At 36.9% G+C, this 13519-nt stretch overlaps 1 protein-coding gene across 1 annotated transcript; it reads left to right on the top strand.

Annotated features, from left to right (window-relative positions):
* Positions 1 to 3651: 3651 nt before the first annotated feature.
* Positions 3652 to 9763, top strand: LOC109060735 (crk-like protein). The gene is made up of 3 exons (XM_019077887.2): positions 3652 to 4823; positions 6103 to 6565; positions 8041 to 9763. The coding sequence occupies exons 1-3, from the start codon at positions 4513 to 4515 to the stop codon at positions 8173 to 8175; spliced, it is 909 nt and encodes a 302-aa protein (XP_018933432.2). The 5' UTR covers positions 3652 to 4512; the 3' UTR covers positions 8176 to 9763.
* Positions 9764 to 13519: the final 3756 nt, after the last annotated feature.

Raw genomic sequence — 13519 nt, forward strand, 5'->3', positions numbered from 1 at the left:
TGCCTTAAAGTGACACAATTGGGGCAAGTTCAAGCTCAAACCGGTGCGCAACGTTTTGCTACGGTTTCCGGTTTGAACAACATGTTTACTGGAAACGGTGTGCAACGGTGTGCAACTTGTTTGGTGGGTGTGTCAAAAATGTCAGCCCAATCAGCAGCAACAATGTTACATAAAAATACTATACATATTTATATATTTTTCTATTGTATTGTGGAGTGACACTTTCATAAGGCTTTCGAGCGTATTTTGCAGTATAAACACTTATTTATACTGATTTCATCAGTCTCCGAAATTTTTTTCAAAAAGAACACAAAGAATGGCCTTCTCAGCTGCCATAGTTGCAACTCTTGCGTCATCAGAACAGGGTGTTCAGCGCACTACCGTTGGCAGCTGAGAAGGCAGAATTTTCAGAGCCTGATGAAATCGGTATAAATACTGTTTAATACTGCAAAATCTGCTCGATGTTACAGTAACGGCCCTTAATTGATATTGTTCTAATAAAAAAAAAAAAAAAAAAAAAAAACAGTCACAGCCCTTGCCGTCCAGAATAAAGAGATGGTCCTCACTGCAGAACACAAGATCCAGGGGGCGTGGTTGGATCCAGATCCAACTCCTCCCACCTTAGATATACCTAAGCCTACCCTTCTCCACCCCCTGATCCCTAAACCCACCTTTCTCCACCCCTAAACCTACCCGTCTCCAACCCCTGATCCCTAAACCCACCCATCTCCACCCCTTAACCTACCAATCTCCATCCTCTAGATGGGGATCCAACCACGCCCCCTGGATCTGTGTTCTGCAGTGAGGGGCAACAGAAAATAAAAGAGAACACCCCAGTTGAATGAAGGGATTTGTGGAAACTGTGGTTCCTAATTATTGTGATCCAACATTTGCTTCACATTTCAGGATGAAAAGAAAGACAAACATTTCAGACTGTGTTATGATCTTTATGACCTTATTATTTTTATTGTGAGTATTAGGCTTATCATTATTGCTGATCACTGTTGTTGTGCTATGAGATTGTAATATTTACCATTATATAATCAGAAACGTTTATGAAAGTGTCACTCCACAATACAATAGCAAAATATGTAAATATGTATAGCATTTTTATGTTACATTAATCAGTGTCTAGCACACCTTCCCAAGGAAAGGATATGGACCAGAAGACATTGCAATTACTAAATGATATTTAGACAGACTTGAAGTTCCAGATCTATTCTTGTCCTCTTATTATTTCAGTTATTTTGCCTTTAATGTAAATAAACATTAATTACATTGTGTGAGCTCTTTCATACTGCGTGGTTTACTTAAATACATTGTGTTCATATTTCTCTTTAATACATGTTGCTGCTGATTGGGCTGACAGTTTTGACACACCCACCAAACAAGAGAAAACGTATCTCAAACCCCGTTGCACACCGTTTCCAGGAAACATGTCATTCAATCCGGAAACCGTAGCAAAACGTTGCGCACCGGTTTTGGCTTAAACTTGCCCCTGGTTTGCGAGTGACGTGATTGCTATGGAACGGTTCTTTGAAATTATCTGTTCGAAAGAACCGATTCGCAGAAATGGGCCTGGCTTCCTTAAAACAAGTAGGCAACACCTACAACTACTGATGAACGGAGAGTGCTGCTGCGGATATTCTCAAAGTCCGATCTATAGTTCTTTAGATAGATAGATAGATAGATAGATAGATAGATAGATAGATAGATAGATAGATAGATAGATAGATAGATAGATAGATAGATAGATAGATAGATAGATAGATAGATAGATAGATAGATAGATAGATAGATAGATAGATAGATAGATAGATAGATAGATAGATAGATAGATAGATAGATAGATATTTTTTTCAAGTAATGTGTGTATTAGCACAGTGAAGTCATCAATTAACGTCAATAATTAGATTCACTTCATTGCCTATGTACAGTTGTACGTGACTAATACAACTTTAAATGAGTTATATGGTTTACATTACAGTATTTGCAGCCCCTTAATAAGCTGGTTCTCACCATAACCCGTGGCATGTGTCAAATTATTTATCCCTAATTTATATCATGACTAAAGATTATTTAGATTTCTTCATTAATGAATCTGTGTTGATTTAGTATCACTGCGAAATATTAGCTTTTATTAGTATTTTGATTTAGTTTTGTATAGTCCATTTTAATTTTAGTGACAATATTAATAATTTGTTGTGTTTTTGTCATTTATATTTTTTTATTTTTCAGTATGTAGTTTTTAAATTTTTTTGTCAGTAGTTATTTTAGGAAGTTATCTTTTATTAAGACAAACTAAAAGGAAACAAGAAATGCTGCCTTGGCAACTAATAAAATAAGTTTAAATGTTTTACATGTTTACATTTCATTATATTTTACACATCTCAAGTAACAAAAGTGTATTTTCTGGTTTTAGTTTTTTTTAGTTAACTATAACTCTGACATGAACTTAGTAGCACAATGTAGTTAATCATTGAATTACTTTTATTTTCATTTTCAGATATGTGTTAGCTATGGGGTGTGGTTATTAGGCAGACAATTCATGGGTGACATGTCAAATGAAAAAAAAAAAAAACTTCCTTCCGCATTTTTCACACATTGGTTGAATGTTGGCTTCTAGCCCAAAGTTCACTGTATTTTCACTTGCTATTATTATTTTTCATTTGGTGGCCATGATCAGTAATACTGAATGTTGATGGCAGGCAATTTACCATTCAAGTCCTTGCTGACAGAATTTGAGTAGCGTGTCATTTAGGCTATTCCTTATTGCATCAGGGCCCTGTAACTTTGGTTGACAATTGTACTTTAAGATGTACAGTTGTGTGACAAATACACTACATTTTGGTCATATTCTTGACAAACTGCTGCAACTTTAAGTGAGCACAAGTTGCCAGGGAGACTGATGGATCAGTATATGATATCAGTATAAGATATAATAACTAAAAAAATTATATATATATATATTGTATTGACTGTTGTTCTTGCCTAAACAATGAGCACGTCTTTGAAAAGGATGTGATGTAATAAAGAAGTGTAACAGTGTTACTGATGATTCACTATCCTCTGGTTTTGAAAGGAATTTGAAGATGCATTGAGGGTGTGTGTAATATTCAGAAATTTGTGTTAATTCATGCAATAGCTATTCAGTTTTTATAGGTCCTTAACCAGTGTAGGTTCACTAGGTTTAAGGCATTTTTGGTTTTGTTTGATCTTTGTGATTAGCAATCTCTTTATTTAGCATTCTTGTAAAATGATTTCAGTATAATTGCTGTTTCTTTTTTTGTATTTAGGATGACTAAGGAAATGTTATCCAGAAATGTAGGAAATGCAACATAATAATCCATTTGTTCATATCCAGAGGTGTAAACTTTCTGAATAAAGGCCTGTTCACACCGTAATAATGATAACTTAGTGTCTGCACCAACACAATAACATTCTGTTTATTCTCCAGATGAGATGTGGGCCATACAAAATTCGACCACAACTATAATAGCACATTACAACTTTCACATTATTATTCACACTAGCTATACTATCTCCTACTCAGTCAGTGCCTTATATTCCTCATTATCCGCGGTTCAGAGCTTTTGAAATGCCGCGTGTCTGCACACCACTCATCTTTATTCTTCCGTTTAAGTAACAGCCGCTCTAGGCGTTCGTGACGGGTGATCAGACAGACCGGGAGCGCGCGCAGAACCGCCCTCCAGACGCCATTTCTCGGACGGTGTGGGGAGCTGAAGCAGCTTTTACACCAATCCCGAGAAGGAACAGAAAACACAACAAACGGAATTAAAAAAATAATAATAATCTTGGTCGTCTTGTCGCGTGGCAGCATCGTGCCTCATGTAGGGAAACGCCGCGCAAGGAGGGAAACTTTCTGTTGCGAGATTATTTCAGAATTCGTTGTGTGTGAAGACGTGTTGCGGGCCGCCATTTTTTGTTACAGCCTTCGAAGTCTGTTGGGAGTCTAAATAAGAGACAAAACGCTTCCATACTTTGGTGTAATAACGAAGAAGGACTCGTTGTTGGACGCGACCGACATATGTCGTCTTGAATCGTCATGCAGAGCGATTTATTAACATATTATGGCGTCATTTGCCTCATCGTGAGCGGACGGTGACCGAAGACGGCTAGCTGGCTAACGCGTTATATTGTCTCATAAGCTGCAGCTGCTTTCACGGAAGAGGGAGCGTAAAGGGGAACTTTAATTCTAAACACGCGTTGTTGTTTTTTTGGGGGGAGGGGGTTCTTTGCGAACTTTTGGGGTTGTTTAAACCTGCTCTTAGCCCGTCGGGATTCTTGTGTTGGTGGAAATTTAGCGATGCATCAGAGTTGCTTGACGCCAGTCGCAACCTGTCTGGTCAAGCGTCAGGTTGCGGTTCAGTAGGACTGTCGGATCAAAAGGTGTTTGGTCGATTGCAAGAACAGGCGTTTGTTGTTTTAATTTATTGCTTATTTCTGTTTACATTTTCGAATTCATCAGCTACAGTTGTATTTTGAGCAAACATGTCGTCTGCACGGTTCGACTCCTCGGACCGAGCCAGCTGGTATTTCGGGCCGGTTTCGAGACAGGAGGCGCAGAATAGACTACAGGGACAGAGACACGGGATGTTTTTGGTGCGAGATTCGTCCACCTGTCCTGGTGATTATGTACTTTCAGTGTCAGAAAACTCCAAAGTTTCTCACTATATCATCAACTCTTTGCCAAACAAGAGATTCAAGATAGGCGACCAAGAGTTTGATAATCTACCAGGCCTTTTGGAGTTCTATAAAATACATTATCTGGATACGACCACCCTGATAGAGCCAGCACCAAGGTAAGAGCTTCATTTCGTTTTGACATTGTCACATCACCCCCCCTCCCCTCCCTTCTCACTAATGTACATTTCCCTCCCTTTATTTGCTATGGCAAGCCGTTTAAACATTCATTCATTAAAACAAACTAGGATCTCTTTTATATCACCAGTTCTCCTTTTTATTTTAATTTAATAGATTAGCATCTCTCAATTTCACAAGTGACTATTTGTTAGGTACTTGTGCTGATTCATAATAGCACTGATGCTAGCTTAAACTAGTCACTGTGTCAATAGTAACAAGTAGTTCTTAGGTGCGGGAACTGCTAGTAACAAAGTTGCTTAGTACTAGTGTATTATTACAACTGCTGACAATTTATATATATATATATATATATATATTTTATTAAACAATCAAAATGTCCACTTTATAAATTATTAAATATGACAAGAAATAATTTGTAATTAGTGAGGTAAGAAATATTACTAGTTACAATTGGAAAAAGCTGCTCGTTTCTTGTAAGTATTGGTATCTTATGAATTAGTACTAGTGAAACTGAAATGGCAGCAATTTGTAACTAACAAAAACGGTTAGCTTAGCTTCACAGAAACTGCAGATTCAATGTTACAATTAAGAAAATGTCCATATGGCAATAATATATTTTTATGTTGATACAAGTCCCGTAGTAAGTTAAAGCCATGTAATCAGTTTAACAGACAAAATGCAAAACTATTACGTCTCGTGATCTTATGTATTATAGCATGAGAATTATATTTGGCAGTTTTGTATGGTCATCCAAAATTGGCATCATAAGAAATCTTCGCCAGCTAATATGCTTACTGTAAATGGTAAAAAAGGTGCTGATCAATATTGTCTTACGTACTAGTTATTATTAAATACTAGTAACATAATATAGGTGTTACTGGTTTTAATGAGTAACTGTTAAAACAGCTAGTCGTAGCTTTACTGGTTGTTCTTCACATTGATTCTTATCCTCATTATTGTCAAGATGAAAGTGGTCAGTTGAACATAACTGTAAATCCCCTGAATTTCCTTCCTGTTTGTTTTAAAATGTTCTCATTGAGCAGTGCATTAAAAAGAAATTCAGTCATCCCTTTTCAAGATACCAGGAAGTTAACTGTACATGTGAAAGTGCACATTCAGTAGTGGATTGGATATTACAAAAGACTAACCGCCTAGCAAGAAGTGGATTTAGGCATTTCCCCTTTGATGTGCTGTTTAAAATCATCATTTTGTTGTTGATTATTCAATTCTAAAAATACTTTCATCATTGTATTACAGGTACCCCAGTACCCCTCTGCCCAGTGTTTCTATTCAGCCGTCCGGGGGACTCGGAGATGAGAACCAGGAGTATGTGCGGACTCTTTATGACTTTACTGGTAGCGATGCTGAAGACCTTCCTTTCAAGAAGGGTGAAATCCTAATTATTCTAGACAAGCCTGAGGAGCAGTGGTGGAGTGCCAAGAACAAAGAAGGCCGAGTAGGCATGATTCCTGTTCCTTACGTAGAAAAGCTGGTGAGGCCTTTGCCTCATCCCGGTCAGCCTGGCCATGGTTCACGCAATTCCAATAGCTATGGCATCCCTGAGCCAGCACACGCCTATGCTCAGCCTCAGACTCCATCACCCATTACACCCGGCGCTGTCATCAACCCACTGCCTTCTGTGCAAAATGGGCCAGTAATGGCGAAGGCGATCCAGAAACGAGTGCCATGTGCATATGACAAGACTGCCTTAGCACTAGAGGTAGGTAACTAAACTATGGATTTCCATAAACCAAAATTTGCATTTGGCACCACCTGAGGTGAATCTGCAAGTTTCTATTGTTTTATTGATGAGGGATAATATGAGCAGCCTTATGCCCACTAAAACCCATACCTTCATTTCTTTCCTTCAGTTTACTAATTACCAAAGGTTATTCAGTAAGTATAGAATTTTGCTGGCTAATCGATTGGTTGATTTATAGCAATACAAGATGCAGTACTGGGTGTCATAGACACGTAATGAAGCTATTTCTCTATGGTTTATAAGATTTAACTGGTGCAGCTTTTACACATTTAAAGGGATTTTACCCTCCATTACTTTTGGTCAGATGGTGCTGATAAAATGGAAATGTGAAATGACCAATATTTTCTCTTGATGACACGTTTGTCAGCTCAGTTCTATGTTTTTGAGGGACTTTCCTTACACAGCGCTATCGACTTTTTAGTGAAAAATAAAGCTTAATATCCAAAGCGTTTGTTCCTGTGCTCACTGTCTTAGAATAGGTTTTTAATGCATTAAACCATTTTCATTTACTTCTACTTTTCATAGTTTACAATTTGCATGGGCTGCACATCTCTAAGAACTGTAGCACAGAGGCTCAGTTACTGATCATTTTTGAGTGGGGAGGCTTTATTTTTTTCTCTAAACCAGTATAGAATTTAGTGTTGGTTTGTTCAGTGTCTAGAATGAAATTCCATACTTGGTCATCATACCTGGCAAGTTCCAGCACTCCTCTATCATTTCTACATGCAAGGCCTTGTTCAGTTGTAGAAAACATTACATAAGCTATGTCTTAGTCAGCCTGAGAATGTACCAGTTGATTCAGGAAGGTGCAGGAAAAAGGTGGAGAAACTCATGGATTCATGTTTACATTGTCATTTGGTCCTATTTTTAATCTGTCTGCTGTATTTTACATATGAGTGCAGCTTGCATATGGAAGCAAGGATTATGATGGTTTATTATGGCCTAAAGCAAAAGGGTCTGATTTAGAACAGCTATTTGAAGCATTTTGAGTAAATGAAGCATGTTGGTTAATATGCAGAGTCCTGTAAAATTGGTGTCAAAAGGATAATTTTATAATGGTTTTTATAATGCTTAACATGCTTCAATAATGATTTAGGATGAGAATGATGTTTTCATCAGTGTTTTAATAGGTGTAAACTGATAACGCTGTGCTGCTTTATGCACTCAGAGGATTTGCATATCTTTGAAAAATATTTTGTCCCTTAGATGTGATTTGTGGTGGGTAGGACATAATCTTTTCCCCAGGCTTTCCCTGAGTTTTATAATAGATTAGGGTTTTATGAAATCTCAGAGCTTTCACAGCGCTTTTTAAGAACCCAATAGACTTTTTCTGTCATACTTAATAATGTGAATACCATACTCTCAATCTTAAATGCTTTAAAAGACCTGTACGTTGTTTGTTTTTTTCATTCATCCTGTTTTTTTCCTCACAGGTGGGCGACATTGTGAAAGTGACTAGGATGAACATCAATGGTCAGTGGGAAGGGGAGGTAAATGGCCGGAGAGGTTTATTCCCTTTCACCCATGTGAAAATATTGGACCCCCAAAACCCAGATGAGAGCGAATGATCTGGGCCATGCGCTGTCAGCACCCCGTCAGCTCGCTGGCCGCCCCATCAAGTCACCACCGGTATTACGCTTGCCTGCCTTGGGGCTCAGCCGTGGCGCATTTCTCAAGCAAACCATTTGCGTGGCTTCTGACTGTTTACAGCTCCGAAATCAAACGGTTCTTAATCCCCCTCACCTGGTTACAGGAAAAATCAGTATTTTTTTTTTTGTTTGTTTCTGCCCTTAATATTCTGTTATTTCCACACATCGGCCATCTGAACCTGTGACAAGGTTAAAATGAGTCCTCCAACATGACCTGAGCCTTCTTGCCACTCTCATGCAGTTTTCTGTCTTTAACTTTAACTTTTGCTAGCTTTAGTATGTTGTTAAAAAAGGGAAATGGGGATCATTATACCCTCTGGTTTGATTGCCAACTGTTCACTTAAAATTGAACTTTTATTTTGTCTTTTGTTACATTTTGTTACACAGAATCTTAGTGATACTGACCTTTGATAACAGCCATGACTTGAAGATAAAGGTAGTGTATTGCAGTGGCAGGTTCTTAGAGTAGCAACAACTGCACCACTCCTGATTGACCTTAGAAACAGACTCACCAGTTAAAGTTTTTTTTTTTTTCTCAACTAGTATGTGGGACTAGTCTACTGTAGCCTTTTTTATTTGTGCCATAATAACTTATCTGTAAATTGCATTAGTAGTGTAGCTATATGGTTGTGGCTAAACTCTCGGGGGATCTTTTGAATGGTGAAGGGCTTGTCTGTGGATCTTTTTGCATCTGGTTGTGATTCCTTAGATGCCAGATTGGGTCTGGGGAGAGTAAAAACGCACCTCATCTTTTCCATTGGACAAGCTGGAAATGTTACCTGTGCAATCATGAGCTCATCTCTAGTGGACTGGATTTAAGTGTCTGATTCTCCCATTCAGTAAAGGTGTCAGTAAAATCTGGATGTTGCTCCATTTCTTGACTGTTACTGCACATCACAAGGTCTCTGCTATAGCTTTGACGGTTTCTGCCCAATTTTGACTCAGTTACCTGACATAAACACAACTTTTAGGTTTTGTCCATCTGTATTCAGTTTCTTTTATTAGCCAGGTGTTGAATCAAGCATTTACTGTGTGTTGAAATAAACTGGCGTTTTCTAAAAAGGGATTTAAAAAGCCTGCTGGTGGCCTCTGTGCATGACCTTCTGGCCAAGAGGGATTTCCCTCTTAGGTTAAATGCTGCTTCATGTCATGTCTTTTATTTCTGTCTGGTGATTTTCTTTATTTTTCCTTTTTGAAATTAATTCACCTTTGTCTGGTATACATCCCTAGCATCAATTTAAGGCTAATAGACCAACTAATAACTTTTAGAAGAGCTCAAATAATTTAAGGTTTCAAATAAGTTTTTCCTTTTTTCTAAGGCTTTAACAGTATTACTGTTTTTTGTTTCACATTACAAAATATCCATGTTTCTCATTCGTTTAAAATGAAAATTTGTGCCTTTTATTTTCTTACATTTACATGTTAATAATATTTCCCATGGTTAACACCCGTGCTGGTATTACCCATTATGTACAGAACGAGTAAATAAAATTTATGTCTACTTCTCTGTGAGTGTATGACCAACTTTGTGTTTATGGACTTGCCAATTAAAACCTGGAAATATTAGGGGAGTGTAAAATTGTGATTTTTAAAAATGGAAATATCATAGAATTTAATACAATTTTAAAACATTTTGGACATTTACATAGTGAATACAATTGTTTTCTAGTTGTAATGTGTTATTGTTTACATCCTAATTTTAAAGATTGGTACCAGACATACAAATGAATATCCATCCCAGCAGTTTCTGCTACATTGAATCCTAAAAAAATAGTAATCACAAATGGCTGCTCATGAAAAGATTTTTAAATGAAGTAGTTGAAGGGATAGCTCATCGAACATTGAAAAATCTGTCATCATTTACTCACCCTCAAGTTGTTTCAAATCTTAATGAATTTATCTCAGCTGTTGAACACACGAGATGAAACTTTGAAAAATGTTGATAACCAAACAGTGGAAGTCGGTGGCTACCATCACCTATTTTTCCAACATACTTTAAAATATTGGCTTTTTCAGCATAAAAAATAAACTCAAACAGGTTTGGAATGACTTGAGGTGAGTAAATGATGGCAGAATTTTCATTCTTGGGTGAACAATCTCTTAATGTGAACCTTGTAAACAGAAGTTTAGATATCTTTCTGGAGACTTCTCCAGAGTCCTGAAGTGGGTCGTTTCAAAGCTTCTGTTTCTACAGATATTTTCTTCACCCAGATGGTGACGTAACAGCCTGTTTAGAGACAGTGTTCAGTATCTGGAACAAGAGGTTGGTTACTCCATCTCACTTGAATTTTTTTATTAGCAGTTGTGATTGTGACTGTGCCCTGGAGACAAGACATAATTAAAGAATTTTAATGAAGTGTCCAAAAAAAGAAATCCTGTGGTATGGTGACCTAGAGAAAGTTATGAAGGCCAAGCTTTGCTTTTTTTTTCTTCAGTAAATCAGGATCCCTTCTTTTTGAATATATATGTCTTATGACCTTGATGTATGCATCAACATCAACACAACATTTCAAACAAATGAGTTATTTAAAATGGGTTTTTCATTGCTCAGGTTCTTTTCAGCTATTTGAGGGCCCCATTTAACAACTGTTGACAAAGGAATTTTTATGGGAAAGTCTATAGACAACAGCCTGGAGGCAAGGTAAGGATTATTTAAAGGTAAAATGTGTAATTTCTTTGCTGTTATAACAGCAGCAAATGAGTCTCCAATCTGTTTGAGCAGCTCTATCATTTTCCTAAGGCTCTAGTGTGATGAGTCACATTAACAGCTTAGTAGATTACAAATCTGGTATTTCCCATACAAAATGGGTGGTTCCTAGCCAGAATAAGCTGCAAACTGGACCAGACTAGTTTGTCAATAGTCAAAAGAGTGACTAATAGGACATAACAACATTTGTTGATTCAGTGTGAATGATTAAAGGTAGAAGGAATTAAATTCTGTTACGGTGATGTAGAAATTACTCGCTTCACCTTAAAAGAGATCTCTTTGTTTAAACCTGTAATCAGTCCTAAAAATTAATTTAAAATTATATAACCTACTTTTGAAAAATAGTGAGAATACAGTCACTCTAATTGTTATTTGCAGGGCCTTTGCTCATGGCTTTTAGATGATTGTGTTGGTCTAAAGATTCTCACAAACAAGTACAGATAAGCTTGACAGCATAAAACCATTACCCCAGGACTGTGTTTCTATTTTGGAAGTCTGACAGACACTGCAATGGAGGAGCTAAAAATAAAGCAAATTGCGTAATTGTTGCTGGGCTTCCATATTTATTTACTGATATATATTTTAGGGAGCATGTAGAAGGAGATGTGGATTTAATGCCAGTTGAATCAGAGATACAAAAGTAAAAGTAATGTTATTTGAGAAAATGTTCTCCAGATTTATTACATATATGAATTAATATATAGATTATAATTTACCCAAAAATGAAAAATAAATGTACTCACTCTCAGGCCCTCAGATGTAGATGAGAACAGATCTGGAGAAATTTTGCATTACATCATTTGCTCAACAATGGATCCTCTGCAGTGAATGGGTGCCGTGAAAATGAGAGTCCAAACACCTGATAAAAACATCACAATATTCCACAAGTAATCAAAATGACTCGAGTGAAGTGAAAAGTTGCTTGTTTATGTTAAATTAATCTATTTTTAATCTCATACTGTTGCTTCCGGCTAAAATACAAGTCCTCTATTCATAATATTCCTTTCTGCAGTGAAAAAGTGGCCTTGTCTGAATCAGGTGAAAAATATGCACAGATCAAGCACTGTTTACAAAAGAAGCAGTCCAATACAGTTCTAAACAGATATGTCAGTAGATGTAAAAGGACTGGACAAAGTGTTATTATGGATTAAGCACTTGTATTTTTGCCAAAACTATTACTTTAAAGGAAGATTTATAGTTGATTATATTTGGAAAACACTGGTTGTGTATTTTGACACCACTTGGTTATGTAATGCATGACATGGAATGGAAACATCAATTGAATAAAATCAACAGTTCAGCATATCTTCCATAAAAAGTCTGTCCAAACTGAAATGTTTTTCACTTGAGCATGCTGTTGAGTGGATGCATAGTGATTTTTTTTTTTTTTTTTTTTTTTTTTTTAGAAATCGTATATGGTTATTTTAACTAAACATACCAACACCCTCATACTCGCTGTGTTTAGAAAGCATATTTTAAAAGCATATTCAGTGAGACCATAACACATAACAGATGTGTTTTACTCTGAGCCCTCTTCATCTGCAAGTTTCTTGTGCATAATTAAATGTGATATCACTCATCAGAATAGATGGAAATGGATTCTTTTTGATAACCATCACTGGGCTACTGAAATAGTGGTCGATGAAGGCCCATTTTAGCCCATTAACCAGTCTGTCCCAAGGATAATTCTGCTGCTATAGATTGAACCTTACCATAATGAGTGGCTGACTCACTCTTAAAGAGACAGCCCCAATATCAGCATAAAATGGCACATTCGAAATATGGGAAAATATAACATAAAGATGTGTTCTATAATCAGTTTGCATCTCAATTTCTCTTTTCTGTTAATATGCTGCAAGGTTAACCTCATCTAACAGACAATCTGTGCAAAAATAATCTGTGTGCACAGAACAGCGGAAGCACTGATGTCCTATATTTAGTCTTTGATTAGTCTCAGTCAGCTGAACCTTCACCACATCTGTGCAATGTAATTATTAAGAACATTTTAATCGGAACAACCAAAAAAGTATGTTTCTTAGTATCATCTTATTTGAACTGTACTGAAATTACAGTAGAAGCTTGAAAAATGTGTAAAGTATGCATGTATTATTATTTTTAATCAATTTGATTATGTTTCTGTTAAAATACTTTTAAAATACCAAATTAATAGAAATTGTTTGCAATTCTGTTGGTAATGCTAAACAATCATAATTCACTTCTTTGGCTACTCTGACACGTGATGAGACCCTTTTGGACAGTATATTTAATCATCACCCCTGCTTCTGTTATGTTACCAGAATGTTGTCTTTCTGTTTGTGTTGTCTAAATCAATCCTGATCCCTTCCGGAATCTTCACGCCCCATTTGGGAGTGCTGATGATTAAACATTTACAGGACATACGCCACTGCCTTCTGCTGTGGAAATGAGGCCATGTTGAGTTATGACATCCCATTGGCTCTCCATGGGATCTGGGTCAGATATAGAGCCAGAACCGGGGCTTAATTCAAACCCCTGAGATTTTGATTTCTGCTTCTCTCTCTATACCCTGTGCCCTCA

Source organism: Cyprinus carpio, chromosome A21, assembly GCF_018340385.1.
Source record: "Cyprinus carpio isolate SPL01 chromosome A21, ASM1834038v1, whole genome shotgun sequence".
Lineage (NCBI taxonomy): Eukaryota > Metazoa > Chordata > Actinopteri > Cypriniformes > Cyprinidae > Cyprinus > Cyprinus carpio.